Source organism: Synchiropus splendidus, chromosome 4 (genome assembly GCF_027744825.2).
Source record: "Synchiropus splendidus isolate RoL2022-P1 chromosome 4, RoL_Sspl_1.0, whole genome shotgun sequence".
Lineage (NCBI taxonomy): Eukaryota > Metazoa > Chordata > Actinopteri > Syngnathiformes > Callionymidae > Synchiropus > Synchiropus splendidus.
The window spans coordinates 25323260-25346694 of NC_071337.1; the positions used below are offsets into that span (position 1 = coordinate 25323260).

The 23435-nt window shown below is 41.6% G+C and overlaps 1 protein-coding gene across 8 annotated transcripts in view; it reads right to left on the minus strand.

Moving 5' to 3' along the window:
• celf2 (cugbp, Elav-like family member 2) overlaps positions 1 to 23435 on the minus strand; it is a 205354-nt gene that overhangs the window by 17771 nt on the left and 164148 nt on the right. For all 8 annotated transcript variants that reach the window (XM_053861712.1, XM_053861711.1, XM_053861709.1 and 5 more), the window contains 3 exons: positions 22179 to 22258; positions 10248 to 10409; positions 5499 to 5562 (listed from right to left, as the gene is read on the minus strand). In XM_053861712.1, coding sequence (XP_053717687.1) covers positions 5499 to 5562; positions 10248 to 10409; positions 22179 to 22258 — 306 coding nt within the window. The remainder of the gene's footprint in view (positions 1 to 5498; positions 5563 to 10247; positions 10410 to 22178; positions 22259 to 23435) is intronic.

Consider the following 23435-nt stretch of genomic DNA (forward strand, 5'->3'; position numbering starts at 1 on the left):
TGGATCATCCACCCTGGTCCGACATGTCCTCTTCAAAGGAGGTATCAAATCATTGACTTGGACTTGTGAGGCGTCAGACATTTTTCAACAACCCATTATTAGCGATGAAGTTACGAAACAAGGATTCTGTGCCTGAGCTGCAGGCTTCAGAGACACTGAACAACAGGAAACTGCTAGTTTACAGCCGCTGTCGACTCCCAAATGGCTCAACATGCGTCAGTATGGATTTTTCCATTCTGGACAACACTTGCGTGCGCTTAGGAAACGTTGTAGATGTCAACAAACAGGTAATTGAAGTGGTACTTAGAAGCAGATAAATGTCTATAATTTGGTGCTCACTTCCTCTTTTCCCTCGGAATCGTTTAGACACCGAGACACCAGGGGAAGACGTAGAATCTCCATTTCAGAAGTGTGCTGAGAGCAAATACAGCCGTGAGCTTACGCTGAGCTGCATCGGACTTCACTCTGGATGTTGAAGGATGGCGATATCGCTGAGCAGCTGAACTGGAACTCAGACTCAAGCTCTTTATTCTCAATCGGCTCACTAGCATTAGCATATCTTCAAGTTCTTCATGTTCTCATTAACACAACCATGGCTTAAGAGCAGTTATTTTAGCTCGCCAGCGTTGAGCCTGTCTGTATTACTTTGGTCAAAGTTTACAGCCATGAACTACTTTTGCACAAGAAAGAATTAGCATTTATGCTACTATAGTAGCTCAGCGTGAAATGGAAACGGTTTTAATTGGTGTTTTAATCATGACGTAAAATGTCGCCTCTATGTTGTTTTATACAATTTTTGAGCTCATTTAACAACGTCTCCATGCACTCAACAGCGTGTATGGTTCGAACAAGGGGGAAGTGTTAGAGACACATCTATTTGCATGGGAGATTTCATTGTTTCCTAGCAGCACAGCCAGTTTGCAGCGACGTAAACAAAAGGAAAAAAAACATACTGGCCGGTCACAGCACAGGAGTATTATTGGCCAACATTTGGGTCATGACAAAAATTTAACACGATAGTACTGACTGGGGTTGCGCCAATTTCCCTTTTGAAAGAAGCAAACCACACGTCTTGAATTCACTTTTTATAGGTTTTAGTGGAAGCATAAATACGTGCTAGCTGTTAAGTAAATCAACGAATAACCACAATCACAACAAGAAACCTATTTGATGGATTCACGCTGTGATTGTCCTCGGAACCAAGATACTTTACTGTTGTTGAAATATTAACCTGAAAACTGGTCAACGTGTATACGCCCGCGATACCTCAATGTCTGCTGCGTAATCTTCATGCTATTTTTTTTTAATGTAAATATCGGATGCTATTTATTTTAAGAGTGTTTTTTTTAAGAGCGAAGTAAGTACAGCAGTGTGAAGTATTTCTGGGTGGGGTAGTGCTGTCGAATATGCAATTTCATAGGACTTTTAGATGTGTCAAATAATTCATGTGAAATGTTCTGAACGTTGAGCAGCTCTCGTGTTCGTTGCAGGTTAAAACAAAACAAAACAAAAAAAGAAGTCTTTATATTTTTACTACAGGACTTTAGTCACCACTTACCACTGGCATGTTAGAGGGATGACACTGAGGTGTATGTGTCGTATATACAGTCTCATGTATATACACAACCATGATCATACAAACACCATCATTACAAACAAACACACACATAGACGCCCACAAACAAGACAACATGAAGAAGTTTGGCCACCAAGGCGACAGACACTTGGGTTTACTGCAAATACGAGGAGAGGAAAAAAAAAGTGTTTCACTCATGTCACTTATTTCTTGTTTCACCAAATCCCTTCAAAGTGGTGATTCACATTTTCCTCGGACAACGGCCAGTCGAGAAATGAAATTCATGTCACAGCCATCTTCGTGATGGACTGTCAACACTCAGGCATTTTTGCTGCAGATTCACAGGCTTCTTTCCACCTTCATTCCAAACCGCATCACAAATAAGCCGGGCTTCTCTCCCTTTCACTCGTTTGTCTGGATTCACTTCTTTAAGTTCCTCCACTTGTGTCCGATCCGTTCCCGTTCACAATCTTTCATCTCTGACTTTACCAATTCCATTTCTCAGCAGCTCTATCCTGCTCTACTCTTCTTTTCACTTCCAATTTCATTTCTTAACCACCCTCTGTGTTATCGTTCTCGTAATTCTTCTCTTCCAAATTCCATTTCTTACCTGTTCCATTATAAATCCTCCTTCCATCGTTTCCAATTTCCGCTCCGCTTTTTAATTATCCAGCTTTCTGTTATTCCTTTCACCTTTCATCCTTGTCTTTCAATTTCCCAATCAGAAAATCACCCACTTTTCCTCTACGTACCCCAAACTGCTGGGGCCATAACTCACCCCCTTCATTCTTTAACTATGATCAGGCAAGTTTAACAAGTGCTCAACAACAATAGCAAAAACTAGAGTCTGGACTATGACATGGCTACTCAGTGAGTTCAGTATGAAGGATATTCACAACAACAATATTGCAATATATAAATGACAATATATAAACTGCATCTGCTTGTATAAATACAATACATGCAGGTGAATATTGTGTTTGTAAATCACATCACGAGTGGGAATAAGATGCTTTAAGGAGGCCTGCGCTCTACGCATACGCCCATGCGCTCTTTGTTGGCATTGCTGGTCACCAATATATCCACCACCAGGGGGCAGCACAGAGTAAAAAGTTCTTAAAAAAAGTCAAAGCAAACATGGTGACTGTGGAATATTGATAATATATGTCTTGCACAAAAGAAGAAAACAAAGGCAGCATTGTAGGAGGCAGTGGTCGGTGTGTCGGTTAAATATATCGCAACTGGAGGATGGAGATTTTCCGCCGTTGTTGTGTCTTCTTCGTGTCTCATTAGAGCTCTGTATCTGGTAGTAACAACAACACCGCTCGCACGGTTTGTGGTGACGCTGTTTACTGCTTGACTAGATTGCGTGGAAGTGTCAGATTGAAATAAACTTCTACTACCACAACTTCAGCTTCTCTCTCAATAGTTGGAATTCTTCAAAACAGAGCATCACTTTGAGCAATGTGACATATTTTATTTTCCCCTTAAACCACAATATTTGTTTCTGTCCCCTTGACTCATATTTACCCTAAAGGTAAAGAAAACTGAATAAATTGTAATGAGGGGAAATCTTTTATTTATTTCCTCCAGTACGTGGCTCCCTGACAAACAAATCTTCCTCTTCATTCTACATCTCCATTCCCCCTCTCTTTCCCAGGAGCCGCTCGACACCATTTCTTCCCCGCATTCGTCAAAGGCTATCTCTCATTGAACTTACATTTTCGGGACAGTTATAAAGAGAAGATGGAGCAGGCAGAAGATAAAAATAACTAGGTTAGATGGGAATAAAGTGGAGATGAAGCTGCACACTGAGACAGAGACGGTACTGAGTCAAATCCACTTCCCACGATGGAGTTGTAGTGCCTGAGCGCTGCAGATGGTGCGTGAGTGTTTGTGCGTGAGCATGCGTGCGAGTGCGCGGCAGCCGCAGTTTGCATTGAAACGCCGCGCTGGCTTTGGCTTCGTCTAATTGAATGCTCATTGGTGTAATTGAAGCCTCTCTGCTCTGCATTTCATCGTGTTAAAGACGGGGACCAGATGTCATTCAGCTGTCTCACATCTCTTGCCAATCACTAATGCTCACTCACACACTCGTTCCATCGCAGATGGACGACCAACAGATCTTTAGATTCCGGCTCCAAATCGCAGAGCCTATTTTCCAGCGTTTATTTGAGACGCCAATCTGAGAAGGATATCGTCAACAAGCGGAGCGAGAAAGTATTGTATCTCCAGGAGATAAAATATAAAAAAAAATATCTATTCAAGGACACAGAACGCAATGAGGCAAATATTTTCATAAATCCAGCATGTTTATAAAATCTATAAAATCATTTTAAACTGACGTTTACACTGCTCTATCGAGACCTAATGCCATAGAAGTCAGTCATTAAATCACTATCCACATTTCCACTCTAGTGATATTTTTCCACATGTTGGCTTCATTTTAACAGCTGACTTGGTAAAAACTGCAGGTGTGATGTTAGTAAAAGAGTGCGGTTGAAATAATGCCTAAGAGAAGAATGGAGCACGGAAATGATCAGGGAAGATCTAAAAAGAAATTACAGCTCCTAAAGATTTTCATCTTCGTCAGAGTAACTTGGAGGCTTTTCCGAGGCTCAGCTTAATATAGTACTCTTTGCATTTTTTATCATAGCAGCTTCACTTAAGAGAATTAGATGATCCCTCATCACTCTATTTTGGGTTCTTTGCGTGCATTGGAATCAAGGATTGGAAACGTCAAGCATGAATTAATAGGTTATTGATTTATTTGCCTCGATAAATACATTTTATCAATTTAAAAGATTCACAGATTTAACAATTTCTCCATTTATCCATGACTTGTTATTACTTCTATTTGGCTCTTTTTTTTTGGTCAATACATTCTACCAAACAGAAATTTGGCATTTAAAAGCTAAGTTAATAGTCAAGCACTGAATGGGGACATTAATGCGATTCAGGAATCAACCAAAACACACGACGACTAGGATACACTGGGGGAACTGGTGGTTGCGCATAGCTTCCAGGATGCACTCAGAAATCATAAACTAATGTGTGTCTGAGTTGAGTTATTTTAAAATATTTTATCACATGAAGTAAGTTTGGAACATTGAAATCTCCATGCAACAATGTGTGTCATCTGCAGTTGAATGTGAAATGAATAATAATAGCAGAAAAAAAAAAATCTGTTATCTGGGAAATGTAAAGTAATTTTGCAGTGCTGCGAGTTAGATTAAATCAGTGAGTTATGAGAAGAGGAAGAAATGATCTTGAAGTGAATTAGACACATAAAAAAACACATTAAGAAAAAAGGGAATAAATAGAAGAGAAACATTTTGGGGAGAGAAAATCCCAAGTTAATATTCTCTATTCTTTACATTAACAGTAAAACCTCTGAGGGTGTAGTTTAGTGTCTTTCAGGAAGAAATACTACCTTTTCAGCCGGTCTATTTAAATTCATAAACTCATGCAGGCAGAGACAAAAATAGCTCTCAAGAGCACCAGACTTTCTGCATAAAAAATGAAAGCTCTCAGTCGCTTCAAGCCTCCTCCCAACAACAGTAGATGGCGCCACTATTCAGTCTAACATGTCCTCCAAGACACCACAATTAACCATTTTCTCTTACTTCTTCCTCTTCTCCCTGCAATTCATCCCCGACAAAGCCTCGGTGCTACTGTTACACGCCCAGGGCACAACTCTTGTCTGGCCTCATTAAAAGATCAAGACAAATCTTAGCAAGAGTTAATAAATCTTCAGGGCAAAGATCGCTCTTTACTCCACCACGCGAGTTCATCTGTTATGCTCTTTGGTCCTCTTTAGAAGTCTGTGAAAAAGAAAATAACAAAGAGGTGCAACAAAGAGTCCATGGCCGCGACAGAGCGCCGTAGTTTTCGGGGAGTTCACTGGCTGGAATTGACTCACCGGCCATCTGCTGGATCCCGCTGAAGGCTCCCAGGTTACCGGAGGAGGTGGCCTGCTGCAGAAGCTGTGGAGAAGAAGAGAGGAGAACAGTGTCAGCTGTGTGGATAACAAAAGCTTAGCATGGCTCCACCAGCTACTCCAGGAAACTAAACAGCTTCGGCACGCCACGAGCAAACACGCCGCTAATATATTTTGAGCTCTTCTCCGAGCTGGCGCTGTTTGCATTCCGGCACGATTCTTGCAGATAAGTTGAGCATGAAAGCTCTAATCTTGCCGACTAATTAGATTGCCCAAAACAAAACTGGAATACTGATGCTGTCAAAAACTCATCCTTCAAAGCCGTGAGAAAAAAAACAGCAAATTAACATCTTGTTTGATTGGATGTTTGTGCGCTTTGGGTTGGAAGGAAAATAAATGACAATGATAACCGTGATTTGGCTCAAACCATTCGGCGTATTATTCGTTATCTTCACCGCGGAAGAAAAATCATTTGCTTTCTAATGTACGTAGAAAAAAGGATTCATTCTTCATTTCTAAAGTTGCTTGCCTGAACAAGGGGAAACATGGTGGCTTCTCGCTGATCGTTGGGACAAGGCTGCAACATTCCCGTTTCAAAATAGACACTTACAGCTGTGCGAGGGAAAATGAGTTTTATGTTTGATGAGAGCTTGATGTTTTTCTGGATATTATTATTTTAGGGGAAAAGGCATCTAGAATGCTACAGACTAGCCCCCTTCCTTCTGGGTGGCCATTCCTCTCAACGCCAGACCTAGACAAAGAGCCACATGAAGCACTTTCCCTGAGTCATTGAAAGATCAGTGTGAAACTATGAAACTGCATTATGACAGTTCTATACGTCTGTTGCACTATTCTAACAGCACTGATACTATAGTTTCTCTTTTTCCATTTTTTCTTGTGTAAGCTTATTTAAACACGGATCCTATTGAAATAGAATGCTAAATGCTCTCAAAATAGTGCCATGCACCACAGCAATGGAGTGCTTACACAAAGGTATCAACAACTAAGATCAGAGAAGAACATACTGTACTTCTTTATGGAATGGAGGTGGCCGGTTACTTCCAAGTTTACAACAAGGCGCATTTGGAAAGACTACTCGCTTTTGAGCTTTTTCTGTGGTGTTGTTGTCAAGACCACTCCAACCGAGTGCAAGACCTTATCGACACTGGAGAATATCGAGTTTGAAACCAAGACAATTTATATAAGGAGTCTCAAACTGGTCCACAATTGGTAAGAGCAACCCAATGTGTCCGCTGGTGGATCAGATAGAGACCCCTGATAAATACACAACAAAACTGAACAAAACGGCAGGACACCTATTTTTATTATGCTTATCATCCATCTCAACTGGTCTTGAAAAGAAATCCCGAGTCAGCCCAGTCTGAGACCAAGACAAGACCAAGCAAAAATGCATTTGAGACCGATACCCTAAAAAAGTGGCCTGGTCTCGCGAACAAGATCGATGTTGTGTGCTAGAACACTAGTTTGTGTGAAGTGACTAAAACAATGTAACCCACCTCTGAAGTCACAAAAAAAAAAACGGTAAATCTACACAGGATGGGACTGAGTCTATTGACTGTGGAAGTGCACTGAAGCTGAGGCCTTGCGTATGCATGAGAGTTTGACACGCCTAACAACAACTCCCTTGAATGTTGGTCAACTACCCGAGGGCTCGAGTAAAGCAGGAAGCTGCCGAACTAAAGTTCACCAACAAAGTGTCATTCGCCCTCCGGAACCAATGTTGTTCTGTTCATAAATTCTTGAAGAAACAAACGTGCCCAAATAAATTTTGATATCTATTGGTGCATTTATTTGATTTCACGAGGCAATTGTTCAGTGATCTGCGCTGGAGCACAAGCCCCGCCCACTTCTCCACATACAGTGCAGAGCAGTGGTCCAGTGGATCATCGTCAGACAGCAGACTGACAAGACCTTTTTCACATCGCCCAATATACAGCCTTATTTGGTTGTTAAAAAGCACATTAGGTGGCCTTATTGACTTTCATATTTAGAATCAGCTCACGGTAAAATGTAAAAGACAAACATTGGGGGCAACCTCATGGTCTTCAGGCATGCACTTTAATAGACACATGAAGGTTGAATACTTCAGCCATTCGGTTGCATTTTGTATTTTCTGACAGGAAATTTTTGAAATCCAAATGAACCGACTCAATTTTTCTGTCTTGAACACCAAAAATCTGTCTGTGCATGTGTCTGCTGATTAAAAACAAATACTTCATATTATTACCCTTCGTGGTATTTGAAGTTATCATTACTTACGTACAGTCAAATGCACAAATATGAAGGCGACGTTTGTCCTGAAACTCTGATCAAGTTGTCTTTCATCTTTTAAGCTTCTGGTTTAAATCCTCTTCCTTAAATCGGCTGACAATCGTGCAACACATTTTATCATGAAAAATAATTAAGATGCTCTTGTTTATTTTGGATGAATTCCGATGATTGACTTACAAATTCACATAAACAACCTTAATGTGATTTAGCAGAGGGCGTTCTTTGCATATATATTTTCCTTCAAAGACTTTCAAACCAAAAGAGAGAGCCTCACAAAAGGAGGCTGAGCCTGGGACGCGGTTTGTGAACAAAGCACAATAAAGCTGCAGCAAATAACTTGAAAACTGCTGATGAGGGCGGTGTGGACGCCCCCCCCGCCCGCTGCTTTCTCATTTCAACGATCCCGAGAGCACCGCAGTGTCCCAAACTAAATAAGATTTTGTTTAATATTACAAAAGAGAGCCGATTTTTCATAATTAGAGAATATATTACCAACACAAACCGGTAATCCCGGCCTCCATAACACCGGCGACGTTCCCAAAGAAGAAAGTTACGCGGTGAATAATGACTGTTCAGGTCGCATACAATACATTGTGGTGGCAATTAAGAACTACGACAGGAGTTTATGATGCACTGCAATAAATTACATTTATTAAACTCTGGGGCATCATTTGATAGCTCTTAAAATTGACTTGTGTGTAAAACCATTTCGATTTAAAAGCTAGATTTTATTGCCATTTGACACATTAGACGTTGACAGCAGCTCAGTATGTTGATTTATTCTTTAAATAAATGATTGTATTTAGGGTGCCACTTGCTACTGGTGAAGGGCTGAGGAAGCTCAGGGATGTGATCTTTGGTTTTGACCAACTATCTTGAACAAACAGCACCACGTATAGAGCACCACATACTCCAGCCTCTCAGGGGCTACTTTGTGAATAGCTTTTTTATGTGGGTAAAACTTATAGGGACTGGGTTAGGTGTCACGAAGACAGCTAAGGTGACGAGACAGTTCTCATGCATAAAATCACTGTATACACCGCAGTGTATATGCAGCAGAACGAACAGCAGGGCTCCCACTACATGGTAATGATGGCAGCGCACCATAATGACATATGAATGAGCGCTGCTGTGCCTTCAGAATAATGACCTTATTTTAAAGATGGAATCTTAAGTGATCAAACATATTAAAATGAAGAGGAAACATCAAAAAAAGTGGACAACACATAATGCGTCACAAAGGTGGCCATGACAGTGTTGGTTTTTGGCATGTTTTCTCTGGAAAATCCCAGAAGAAACATCATAATAACTGAAGTCGGCTGCTGGTGGAACTGGAGTTGCACATCCGGGCGGACGTATGAAGGCTGTTACCGGGTGAGGATGGCTGCAAACTACAGAGACACACTTCTCATGACTAGATACTAGCGAAGGCCTGGCCAACCCGCGGCTCCCGAGCCACGTTTACCCCAGTTCCACGCGGCTCCGCCGACCTGGCTATGGTTTTGGTCTAGTTGCTGTTGAGATGATCGCTTAAACAGGAAGTAAGACGAAAACGTAAGAGCTATTTCGGCAAAATGTCAAAATACTGTTCAAAGACCTTGACTTGAGTTTGACTTTGAAACATGAACAATAAACCTCGCCGCACATGCTCCATCAAATCCATGATCAACACGATTTACATGACTTAGTTCCACGTTTCACTTTGTCATTCCTTAAACTAAACGTATGGCATGTGTTTCAAATATTATTCATTGTTGATGGTGGTGAAGTCCGTTTAACTCAGTGGAGTGAGGATGAGACGCTCCAGTTGGCAGCGTTGCTCACACACACAGATCGGGCCGACGTTATTGGTGGCATGAGCCAAGAAAAAAAATATAAGTAAAATAAATGGTGCACACATTTTTATCAACACCGCTTGACAGTTAGAAGAGGATCATGGTAAAATGTATGGATTTTTAAAATACATGCAGAAGAGACAAACGCCGGACGCGAACCAGCAACCAACAAGGATGTGCTTTAACCGCTATACTGCCGCCAAGTCATGTGACCAGCTGTTCGGGTGAGCCTTACAGCCTTACATATTTGTACTGTAGGATGTGGCTCCTTTCAGCAACACAGTAAAACAATGTGGCTCTTAGGCTCTGACTGGTTGGCCACCCCTGAACTAGCATTTTATATTTCCTAAATGTCAAGACTTGTGTGCCACAGCCGACATCGCCCAACTGCTGAGCTGAGATCAAAACTAGAGAATCCTCAGAAACAAGCACGGAAGGTTTGATGATGACAGTTTAAAGGTACTATCTGTCACTTTTCCTCTTTACGGAACTTAAATCGAACAGATTTAGGAGACAGTCATCATTAGTGTAGGAATGTTTAGTTGGTGATTAAGTGAGCCGTCCACTGAGGGAATCGACAGAAGTGAGAGCGTGTTTCACTTACAGCCAGGTACTGCGGGGTGAGGCCGCCCAGGCCCGTAAGGCTCCCCCAGGTGGTCGCGCTGTTGAGCTGCTGCATCTGCTGCGCCAGCTGCTGCTGCAGACGTCGCTGCTCCTTGTCCTTCTGTGTGTCTGCGAACTTCACCACGATGGGAGACGAGCAACCCTGCCGGGGAAAGAGAGGAGCGGAGGATGAGGATAAAGCTAAGCAGGACGTTTTTCAGCAAAGACCGGCAGAAAGAGTGAGGGAGAAGGAAAAGAGAAGGTCGGCGGTAATTAGAAGAGTGAAGGGCAGCTACTTGGTCCACAATCATGAGGACAGAAGTTGGCGTGACTGAACGTACGTGTGATCTTGGATCGCAACATATGTGGCAAACAAATCAACTTTACTCAGAAACTGCAAAAATACTGCATTAAATACGAATAATGAAGTAAATAGACAACATATCAGGAAAAACATGATGAATTAAAGGACGCCATTTGATCACATACCCTCGAACATGTGAGACACAAATGAACAATACGTTGTGTTGCATATTGGCAACAGTACATAGAGGGAAAAAGTGTGTATTATGTTCATATTTAGAATATTGTAGGGATTTGATTTAGACAATAGAAATGTAATCATAGGTTTCATAATTGCATTTTAATGTTTGACAGATCACATTTAAGCTGAATTTTCACATAAGCTCAAACAACAGGGTGGAAGTGTGAGATGAGCCAACTCTTTGCTGCATAAAGTGCCATTTATTTAGTCTGCTTCATCATGCATGACTTGGATATGACGTCACAAATGCACCCAGTGAAAGAAAGTTTTTATGATCAATCTGTGTAAGTTACATCGATTACTTTTAAAAAAATATGTCTTCTTCTATCTCTTTCGGCTTCTCCCTTCAGGGGTGGCCACAGCGGATCATCCTCCTGCATCTCAGCCTGTTCCTCTGCTTCCTCTTCTCTCAAACCTACAAACCTCATGTCCTCCTTCACCACCTCCATAAACCTCCTCTTTGGCCTCCCTCTCCACCTTCTGCCTGGCAGTTCCAACCTCAACATCTTCCTACCAATGAACTGGCTATATAAATGTATAAATACAGAAAAATTGAAGAAAGATGATGTCAAAAGTAACACTATTAGCTTTGCTATATCTTTATATATTTTGCTCTCCAAATAATTGAATAACTGTCAGTTGTAAACTTAGAGGAAACGGTATTCAATGAAAGTTGTTGACTGAAAAGTGAAAATCCTCAATTCTTAGCTTAAACTTGCCGATGACGGTCACACTCAGAGAGTCGCACAGGAAACCAAGCCCGTTGGGCCCACAAGGAGTCTGTTATCTCCCAGTCCAGAGCAGCATTACCAGAATGAGATTTCCTGACTTCTCCAACTATTTCATCATCGTGTATGAAGAGGGACTCTTTGTATCTGTGTCAGTGCGAGTGCACGGCCACGTGCGCGACGGAAAGAGAGCGAAAATTGGGCTGACCAGCGAAAGGATAAGTTGAAAGGGCAACTGGGAGATTTAGAAGATTTGGACAATCAGAAGAGGAGCATCTAATTGTCTGAGATTCTGGAGGCAGGACACACACACCCATGACACACACACACACATCCTGCAAACAGAACAAAAGCAGCTGGATGAGGTTGCAACAGCAGCCCAAGCTGGAGAAAATCATCATCTATCACATCACACTGTTGCACACACACCACAATCAAAGCCTAACTGGGGGCGAGGCGCTCGGAAACAAAGGAAACCTGCCACTGGAGAACAAAAACCTTTTGATTGAAACATTTTGTCAAGGCACCGGGGGCACTCAGCGTGGGAGAAAGGGATCGGGCTAGTTTGCTATTGCTGCAAAATTAAACAATTCAAATTAATAGCAGACTGATCAAAGTTGCCCATACACGACGAGTCACGTTGGTGACAACACTGGATGCTTGTTAAAAATCGAGGGCTTTATAGACGCTTGAAACACTAGCTGGTCAGTCGCAGAAACCTGGACATGAAGCTTATCAATCGCATTATTCACCATGATGAAACACTCCCTCCACTATTTTGCGAGATGTAAGTTAGCTCACTGTTACTGAAGAGCGAAAAGTAAAGCGACATGCAGAGTAACGCCACACAACAAAGGCAGGTCGGGAGGGAGCCATCTTTGGTGAAACATGGCTATAGCAGGGAGCTTACGCCGTCGTATCGGTGTAAACAAGGGCTGTCGTTCTGATCTAAACTAGGAAGTAAACTGAAATTCGAAGTTACTAGAAAAGAAAAAAAATGACGACAATACAGTTACAGTGGCGCATACCAGTGACAGTGACCAACATAAATCTGAGGTTGTGACCTGAAAGGGCCTCTAGACAATTTGTGTTTCGGCCAAATTATTCTCGTACTTTCCTTATCACGTCTACAAAATTCATATCGCCAAGCAGCATTAAAATGGAGGATTAGTGAGTGGTTGCAGTAATTTAGATTATTATAATAACTTACTGAAAATAATAATTACTTAATCTTTTGGCTTTAAAATGACTTTTACAATCAAATGCATTGGGATTTTTGGGGGGATTTAAATGGAAAGGGAATATCAAAAAGTTTTAATAATGTCAAACTTTTGACAGTTTAAATATATAATTTGGCAATTTCAAGTTGATGGTGCCAAAAGCTCAGCGACGAGCCCAAGAGGTCTCTTGAAAACTACTGAATTAACCAGTAAACAACTGCAAAATAACAAGATACGTACAATGAAAATGTTGCGGTACTTTTATTTTCTTAATGGAGCCATGTCTTTTCTGCAACACACTACTTAAATTTCGATATAATCCAATCATATTCTTCTTCTGCTGTTGCCATAAAGAATTAATAAAGATTTCTCCATTGAATTTATTATTTATTTTTACAACACAATTGTCGACAGTTCAATACAGACCACAGGTGTCAGTGCCTTCACTTGAGATATCAAAAATTCCTAAAAAAATAAAAATTGACAGCGATTACCTCTCTGTGTATGAGCATGTTTGACTTGAAATATTTATCCTGCCTCCTCTGAAAGCCTGGATCATCTTTATCTTCAACATGTCTACCGTCTGAAGGCAGTTCGGACATATTTACTTCGGCGCTCCACCAGTCATTTCGCCTCTTTAATCTGACCGCCGTCAGATGAAAGAGAAGACATGATGGGAGAATTGCATTCGGAGCAAGGGTGTCAGTGTGGGGCCTCGTCGCGGCACTCAATTCCCCGTGAGACAGTCGCTTCCCATTCCTCGCTGCTAAATATCTCATTACTCCAGCTGACATGCGGTGAGTGGAGGAAACCCAGAATGAGAGTTCAGCCCCCGGAGAGGGGAACGAGGGCCAGGGGCCTCTCTGCTGTGTGGGTCTGGATGGAAAACTGGGTTCTGGTTGAAGCAACATTTCATGTGTCTGAAGTCCCAATGAAGTTTGGCCTCTTAGAAATAACTTAGAAATTATCAGGAGGTTTGAACAGTACTCCCACAACACTGCGCTCCACATTTAAAAATAGCATTTTGTCCAATTCCATCCACAAAATAGTGACTGAAAAAAACGTATTATGTATTGTATGTATTGTACTAAAGAACGGCCTTTTGGCAAAGAGCCGGCTTATGTATCACTATCAAAACTCTGAATCAGGGTTTTACAAAAAAAGATTTATTATTATTTATACTTTGGTATTAAAATGTAAACCAAATATGAACCCACATTGCTTTTTACTCTGTTGTCGGTTGTCATAAGTGTACACAACCATTGACTTTGTTATTATATTTATTATTTAACTTAAAAAACATATATATATATATATATACAAAATATGCATATATATATATATATATATATATACACACATACCACGGACCACTACAAACTTCCAAACTGACCAGTTTCTAGCACGGCAATGAGTGGGTCACCATTTTTATTCTTTGTTCTGATGTACTGTAGACATGGTGCTGAAAGTGGGAGGGCCAACAAACGCATGGAAAACGGACAGCACAGCGATGATGGCGATAAGTTGTTCAGCACTATGTGTTGTCGTAAAAGCTATGATATGGGTGTCACATTTCAAGAGACCAAAAATGGTCATGACACTGATGTGCATTCAAATGTGATCAGGCATTTGCTACACTGTAAATGAACAGTTAAATTTGATACAAAATATATGCATGTATTTAAAGCTCTTCAAGGCCACATAAAATGACTTGTAGTAGCTGGAAGCCTGAGGCCCCAGACTTGTGACTTGTAGCAGAAAAAAATTAAACACAACAAAAACGAAAAAGACACAAACAAGCTGGGTGCTATTTAATATTCTAATATTGTAAGATGATTGTCCATTGAAAATACCATGATTTTGGAAAATCAGTGGAAGGTTGTTCTCCTAAACTTTTCACTCCAAACACTTGCTCATCGGCTAATTCTCACTCCTAATACTAACCGTAAATAGTTTTCTGTATTTAGTTGTCAAGCATATTTATGTATATGCAGTAATGTGATCCTTTAGGGACATTTACAGACAAACGCACAATGTCAAATGGCTTGCTCTATTTTTGTTGACGTCAATAAACAAGTCAATGCCAAAAACTATTAGAACGCTGTACTGTCGGCGGGTCGAGAGGGTGGTGAGAAATCAAATTCATTTAACTCTCAACAACAAGTGGTGATGAGATTTTATCAACAGCAGATTAACACTTTCCTGAAGTTGTCTTTGACATTAATTTGTTATCTTCATACTTGTTACTGCTTAAACATTCGTAGCATGGCAGAAGTATTCGGAAACACAGCATGATCCGATCTTATCGAAGGCTTTTAACTCTGATAAGAGATTTGCTTGCCAGTGGATCTGGCCACCGTCAAGTACACAAGCCCCGAAGAGCGGAGCCTTGTTTATTTGAGTGACGGAGTCGCCAAAGAAGCCGCTCTCATCTCAACCAGAGTGCCTGGCTTTGCTAATCCTGTCTGTTCAAGAAAGTTTTCCATTAAAAAACAAAGAAAGAAACACCACTGCTGCGAGTAACAACAGCTCCTGCTGCGTGGAGCCGAGTGTGAAAACTGTCAGCTTTTTACAAATTGGCTTTATTATCACCTGAACAGAACAAAGCGCTCCGAGTGCCAGAGATTATGAATATGAGAGCTAATTATGAAATCATATTGCTGAACTTCCAGGAAGAGAATAAAAAATAAATGAATAAATGAGTCAGGATTTCAGAGAAACGAGTAAACCTTCCCCTGATATCGGAGCTGCATTGGCTCCTTTCCTGGCGGGTGCTCTAGTTGAGTGATATCTGCTGCTGTTACCAAGAAAGCCATTACACACAACCTTAGCTAGGAGCTCCAATTCCAGATAAGAAAATACTTAAGCAGTTTCGTAGGGATATGCCATTCAAATCAGCTGAGATTTTGGGGAATCCCTGCAGCTGCTCCGATTCCCTACGATCCTCTCATCAACGAACAAAACTGCACCGGATCAAGACCGCACTGAACTGGTTTAATGTCGACAACAGCACTATAGATATTTGGCGGCGCACAGATCGAGGTTGCATGACTCAACCCATGGAAGACATGAGCGAGATAAATGACACTGTGTGGTCGAAGGCATGAGCCTGGAGATACTTCTGCATTAAAGTCGGATGGAACCCCCGAAAAAAGTGTCAAAAGTAAACGCCCGTCACCTGATCTTATTTGAAGAATTCAAGGTGTGTGAGTTTTAGTTTCCTATCATGGGTGTCACATTATACTCAACACGGACACACAGTACATTGTTTGGGCGAGAGAGCTCTCTGTCCATCAGTAGAGGCGCAGGCTTCTAATACTCACCTGGTTTCTTTGACTGTGTCGACAGATGGTTGATGCAGTTTGAGCTGAGGTTTTCTGTGCTCACCATTTCTACTGAACTTTTGTATGTTTTTTCTCTTTAGAGGATCAGTCTGAGGATGACCGTGAATGTTTTTGAAAGGGAAAAAAATATGAATTTTATTCAACTGTAGCTAAAGGGCTAAACACAAAAAGTCCAAAAATCAGAGGTAATGCCTTTGTTGGAGAATGGCATTTCGTCAAGATGAATGCACAAAAGGGCAACAATTGCTCTTCTTATTTCTGTTCTTTAAGATGTGGTTATTGATAAAAGATGAGATTATATGCTTCTAAATCTTGCATTTCCTCATAAAATCCTTTTATGAGAACAGTTTTCAGTTCTATAATTGTAATGTACAACTAAATGCTGAAGACAGTCACGATAACCCTGCCCATATATATATATATATATATATATAATTTATTTATCATTAAATGTATGTATGGGTCCATCACTTTACCAAATTCATTCAAATTGAAAATGTGGCTTCTTGTGTCAAATAGTCTTATCCCATTAAACTGCGATTAATATATATATATATATATATATATATATATATATATATATATATATATATATATATATATATATATATATATATATATATATATATATATACGGGAAATAAAATTTTATTTCCCCTCTCAAAATCTCAACTATTAAAAAACAACTTTTTGAAAAGTTCTCTGCAACCTCTGACAGAAGTTATAGAGGTGTAAAATTACAAGATGTTCAAACCGGCCTGATATTAGATCTGTGCACTTTTCAGTGACAGACAGACAGAGGAGAGTGACAGCTTGACATGCTATACCTTTAAAATTATTCTGCAGACTGGAAAAAAAATAACAGGTAGCTGAATTACAGGTGTTTGCCCCAAACTGTCCGCCCACATTAAACGCAGGTGAGAAGAGAAGAGTTTAAATTCCTAAATGGCCTCACTTTGGAGACACGCTTCAAGTTTGCAGGTTTGTAATTGTTGCCCTTTTGTTTGCACAAGGCAGTCAGTGGCCTGTGCATGTTACATCGTGGATATGTAGACACAATGCGTCCAAAATAACAGTCCTGCTCAGTAAACTACTGTAGTAACGCCAACATTCTAATTTATAGCCATGAATTCCGGCCAGAGGAGACAGAAAATCCACCTCTCTTTACCAAAGCTGACAGATGTGTTTGTTCACCACTTAAACAGCTCTAATTTCTCTCACGCTCTACTTAAGCTCTCGTCAAGGCACACTAGAATAATTGTGCAAGCGTTTGTGTGCGACGGCAGAATAATGTCCAAGCAGGACGTAGGCGGAAACCCAAATCAGCGTTGATGGGAAGAAGCGGAAATGAGTTCATATGAAACACATAGAGAGGCGCGACACAATGCAGGCAACCTTTTTCTCTTCCTGTCTTTAGAGGGTGCGGCAGTGAATTACCTGTCTCGCTCATCTCCACTTTCATTACGCTCTGACATTCAGTCCGCACGTGTGTTTGTGTGCCAGCGTGTGCCTGAATGTCATGCCGTAATGAGAATGGATATGACAGTGACAGGGCCATCAGTGGATCACGCACCCCGATAGAGCTGCAGCTCTCAAAAAACAAAAACCCAACCCAAACGTACGCACGCAACCTCGCCCCTTCAAAGACAGTGGGGTGCAATCGAGCCGAGACAATAACCAAACTCTATTTACTAGACCTCATTCACTCATTCGGACTCAAAGTAATTACTTTCAAATTGCAAAACGGAGGAACATTAACAAACGGATGCGGTAATTTAAGTTCGCCCGGGGCGAGACAGCTTGTTTTCAAATGGAAATGAAGGTATTTTGCTTTTGTCCACTGCAATATCACCGTGTTGTAGTTTAAGGCTCTTTCTTCCAGTGAACCTGATACAAGCTTGTGGCACTCTTAACCGAGAACAACGGCAAACATGAGGCTCATGTGAACCGAGTCTTGAAAACTGACAGTACGCCGTTAAAAATCCACTCCCTTCTCGGACAAAATGCAGCGGTGGATGAGGTTTTAGGGCGCACCCAGATGTCAGGGGTCATTCCACATGAATGGCTCGATGATTATCAAGACCATCTCTTCAGCAAGACATCCTGCAATTAGCACTCTTCATCCCATTTCCTTCACACACGAAGCATGTTATCGCCAGTCAGTCCTGCTGTATCTCTCTGTCACCCCACTTGACAGTGCAAAAATGTAGCGGCTGATGGGGTCTCCACCTGAGCCTTATTTATTTATTCATTTTGCTTAACTGACACCAATGTCACAGACTCAATGTTATTACTTATTATCATCAGCGAGAAGGTGCAGTGATCATCGGTTCATCTGTCTGTATGACAGCAAGCAAAATAACTCAGTTCTGAATGTATTTCACTGAATTTTCCAGGAAATGTTGATAATGCACAAGCTATCGATGGCTACATTTTGGGGGTGCTTCCATCTAGATGACCAACAGTTTTGAAGGATTCACCTGATCTAAGTCCAACCCATTCTCACTGAGGTGTACTATATTGACGTTGGCAAAGCGGACTTTTGCGTCATATGGTGATGGAGAAAGCAGCCTTCAGCGTTCCATGTGACACATAGGTGTGTCAGTCAAGTAAAAAGCATTATTCTTTCCAGTGTAGCGTTCCAAGGTGTGAGACACGTTGCTACATGAAGTGAAAAAGGAGCACCATCCCATTTCTTGCCCCAACCACAACCTCTGTCTTTCTTTTACATGACACGCTACCCACAGTGTCTGGATGTGCTGTGGGTGGTGGAACGTGCGCTTCAATTATTGCCTCAACATGCAATGCGGTTCCGACCAACCGGTCGTAAGTCAGATTGGACGGAAGTCGAATGCCATTCAAAATAGGCGACGCGAGGGTTATAGGTGCTACTGTAGTGATAGATCGCTGTGTGGGAGTGGGATGCTGGGATACCGTGGCGCTGTAACTGTCATAGCAGAACAAGCAAAAAACAGATTTCTCCCAAGGAAATACAACATTATAAAACGCAGCCTACAATCGAATCGAAATGAAAGAACTCCCTATGGACTGTTACTATTTCAGGGGATCAACATAGTTTGAGGGTTGCCAGAGCCGTGACATGGGATAGGATGCATTGCATTCATCACCTTGGTCTGGGGTCCGAGCTCAAGTGGCGTGTCAGCACTATGACAACACAGTTGATTTGACAATGCGCTGTGTATTATAAAAAGTCATGTGCAATGAGCTCCTTGGCGGGGGTACGCTCTCTCTGAGGCCTTTTTCAGTCTAATTCTGTCACCTCACATTGGCTGAGGGTAAACAGAAACAGCAGGGGCATCTTTGGTGAATCAGGGCCGAGCTTAACACGAAGTCCCCATTTGGGGTTGAATAAGTGACTCACCTGCATCTAGTCACCGTCAGCCCCAAGCAAATTCCCACACCCTGTGTGTTAACATCAGAAACCAATTTTAAATACAGAAATTCTATGGGCACTTTTATGGAATTACTGTGAGCCAGCCGACGTCGCACTGAATGCTTTCCATCACTAAACCCTTCTTTCCCTGGGTATTGCATATCTACTTAAAACACATTCCGTGCAACAATGCACGCTGTTGGCAAAATGACTAGCTGTAACTGAAAAATATCCTTTTAGCAATAAGTACATCCAAATCTGTCTGCGCCTGAACTGTCAAGCAAAAAATGACTTCCCCCTCTGTTCTGAAACACTGCCACTTAATAAAACTTGAGGTGATTTAGTAAGATTGTAAACCTCAGACTGATAAATATTATATAGAGTAATTTCATTTCGACACGCAGTAATTTTCTCTGTTTATGGGCATCAGCTGCATGTTTACCCTTCCAGTAGGAGCACAGCTATTTTTTCGACACAGACAATTTTCTTATTCAAATCGAGTGTTGGAAGGTGATTGCTTTTGTATGTTGTTCAGATTTCTAACCGCCAAGATAAATTTGTTATCTCGGGCAATTTAAATTCATTTTCCTGCTATTAACATAGCGCCAAATAATAAAAACAGCTATCTCAGGGCACTTTTCAAAAAGACCTTTACAAATTTACCAGAACACTCTCCCCTGAGTGAAAACCTATCAACAGCAGTGAGGAAATGTTGCCTTTATCAGAGGAAACCTTGGGGCCGTGCTGGACTCTGGCCATCTGCCTTGACTGGCGGAATAAAACTAACATTACACAGACCAATCTCCCAACACACTCCTGTTTCACACATACAGCTTGGACAACCAAGCTCAATGTGAAAGCAGTTTTTTGCGTCATACACGTATGCTGGTGACCTCGACATTAGCTGTGTTTAGGTGATGAATAAGCTGTTATTTATAATGGTGGGATGGCATTTTAAACAGCAAATGGAAGCAATAGCACTACTATATTAGCACTGACTTTTAGGGAATCTTAAGAACATTGAAGACACACAAGACATGGAGACTGTGATCTAAGACAGGCCATATATAATCGCTATTAATAATAATGGGTTTTGAGTGAAGCCCCAATACCGATATACCTCCTAGCTCATACCCCCTTGTTCCCCTATGGAGGTCACATGGGCTGGAGCCTATTCAAGTTACTCTGAGCAAGAAGCAAGGGACACTCTGAACAGGTCGCCAGCTAATCACCAGGCACACAGAAACAACCAAACATCGATGTGTGAAACAAGCACACATCTACCTACAGACAAAGGACTGAGGCTGCCAGAAACCTTCTTTCTGCGAGGTACTAGCGCTACTGACTACCCCACCGTGTGACCCAAACTTTACAAGTTATTCTCCAAAAGACTCAAAGCCAACCAAGAAAATAGTGTGATACATTGAGCATATACTTACTTGCACACATCATGGTTATCAATATCTTTACATCCATCTGTACATCCAAATATTTTATTCTACTTAAGGGGCGTGGGCATTGTTGAGCTAGCAGATATTGAACCAGAAGGTCACACATTGAGCAGCTTTTACTCGACTTTGAAGGGTGTAGATTTTCCTGACAATGAATGAAGCAATGAAAGATAGGGAAAGAAAATTGGGTACATATGTTAACACCATGCTTTAATAGATATGCCAATTTGCTGAGCTTAAAGATAAATACACTTCAGTACCTAAACAAATGTTGTTTAGGTCCTGAAGGGTCGAATTGCATGGCTTAAGTTTTGAGACATGCAAATGATGGTGGCTTATTGGTCAAAACACAGCTGTTGTTTTGCAAGCTAGGTTTAGAGACTAGCAAGCATGCGAGCAAGTGGTTATGTGTGGGAAAAAAAGCATTCAGAATACCTTTGAAATGTGTGTAGAAAAAGCAGAATTATTATTGTTGGGCTGCGGTAACGCTGGTGCAACATCTTTGGCATCAACATGGCTCAAAAGACCAGTGTTCCCTCGCTTAACGTGCGTATTACGTTTCGGGACAACCCAGTTATCTGGGTATCTGCCAATCTGTGAGTGTGAGTTAGTGTTTCTTAAAGCGTTTGATTCTGTGTCAAGCAAGGGAGGGTGCTGTGCAGGGTGGAGGAAGAAATGAGAGTGAAGTTGTTCGTGTGTCCGGAAAGGTGCTCTGTCGCTCCCATTCTGCGTAGTTAAAGCCGCCAAAACGAAACTGAAAATAATCTTTATTTTGTGAGTTCCTATTAAGGATGAAGTGAGAGATGAGGTGGTGGAGAGGAAGTGGATAGAAACGTGCTGTGCTGATAGACCTGGATCTGCCACTGTCTCGTTGCAGCGCACATCAGGGAATTTTATTGCATGAGAAAGGGGCAGCGTGGCGTGAGAAGTGTGACAAGGCCCATTTACATGAGTCTCACAGCGCTTGCGAGAGACTTGGCAGCAACGCCTGAATCCGTGGAAGGTGAACCGTGACATAGGGAGGGGCTACTGTACAAATGAAAAGGGACATGCAAGATGCTAACTGGTCATGGCTGTCAGTTCCATTGATTGTTGGCGACATTTTTGGCGCAGCAGATGTTTCATATGTTGCTGATTCATTTGAAATGTGATTGTACAACAGTGTAGCATTAGGGTGGAATGATGTGTGAGGTGAGTCAGAGGAGAACAAAGAGAAAGAAAGAGTGTGAAGAACGGACAAGAGTACAGTACCTCCATGGTCTGAGACTGGTGCATGGCTTTGATTGCATTCTGTGCCATAGCTCTTGTAGAAAACGTGACAAACGCACATCCTGTAGGTAGGGGAGGGGGGGATGGAGGGGTAGTGGACGGGAGGAAGGGGGTTGGGCAGAAGGGCAGGAGGAGAAGGAGGGAAGACGAGAAAGAACAAAAACAAGACAAAGGGTTGGACACGTTGTTATAAAATAACCCAAAACAGACCCATATAACAGAGATTGATACAGAGAACATCTCACAGGCAGACAACAGTGTTCTCACTTGCTGTAACAAGTTGGAGAAAAAAGGGACAATGTCATGACAACCACAGCCCTCCCTGACCCTTCCCACTCTTACAATATTGTCATCACACAAATAAGCATGGAGAGTAGTACTGTGACACAACATGGAAAAGAATACCCATCCAGCAGGAAGACAAGGGCTGTGTCAGACTTGAGAAGTGTATTTATATATTATATAAAGGTGGTACAGATCTTTTCAATTTAGAATGTTGGGGTCACTTTATGGAGACAAGTAAGGAGACACATTTGAGATCAAGCGGTTTTCAATGAAAAAGGAACACCTGAGAGCAACATGTGTGATTCAGCTTCAGTGATCTATGGTGGATCCTTTGGAAGATATATGATACAATTCTTGCAGCAGGATTTAAATGTATTATTTGTCTCAGTGAAGTGGCATCAATGAGTCACTTGAATGAATGAATTTAAATGATTGTTTAATTCCCTGCTACAACCTTTGCTCAACATCTCATTGGCCACATTCATAAGGATTTGAGCATTTTTTTTCCTGTGACACGACATTGGTGTAAATATTCACTGCAATTTCCACTCCAGTCCAGTTTGCCACTGGAGATTCTGAGTCCTGTCACCATCGAGACCATGAAGCAAGGGCAGCAAATGAGGAGAAGTGAGGCCGACTGCCAACGTGAGTGACGCTGATTCTAGCCAATCAAGATTGGACGCACCCCAAGGCTGTTTCTGGGAGTTTGTTATTGTTTTTTTTCTTCTTTTTTGTGGGTCGGGTGAAATGAGGTTGTGTTTGTCTGGCTGGTTAGGGAGCGATTAGAGAAGATAATGTGAGAAGTGCTTCAACAACCCCCCAGGCTAATAATATGCTAACCAACTCACCAAGCCATGTTAGTGCAGCCAGGCCTGAACTAACACACAGACACACACAGACACACACACAGTCAGGTTCAGCTTGGCTACAGAGGGAGAGATGGTGTAATAAAAG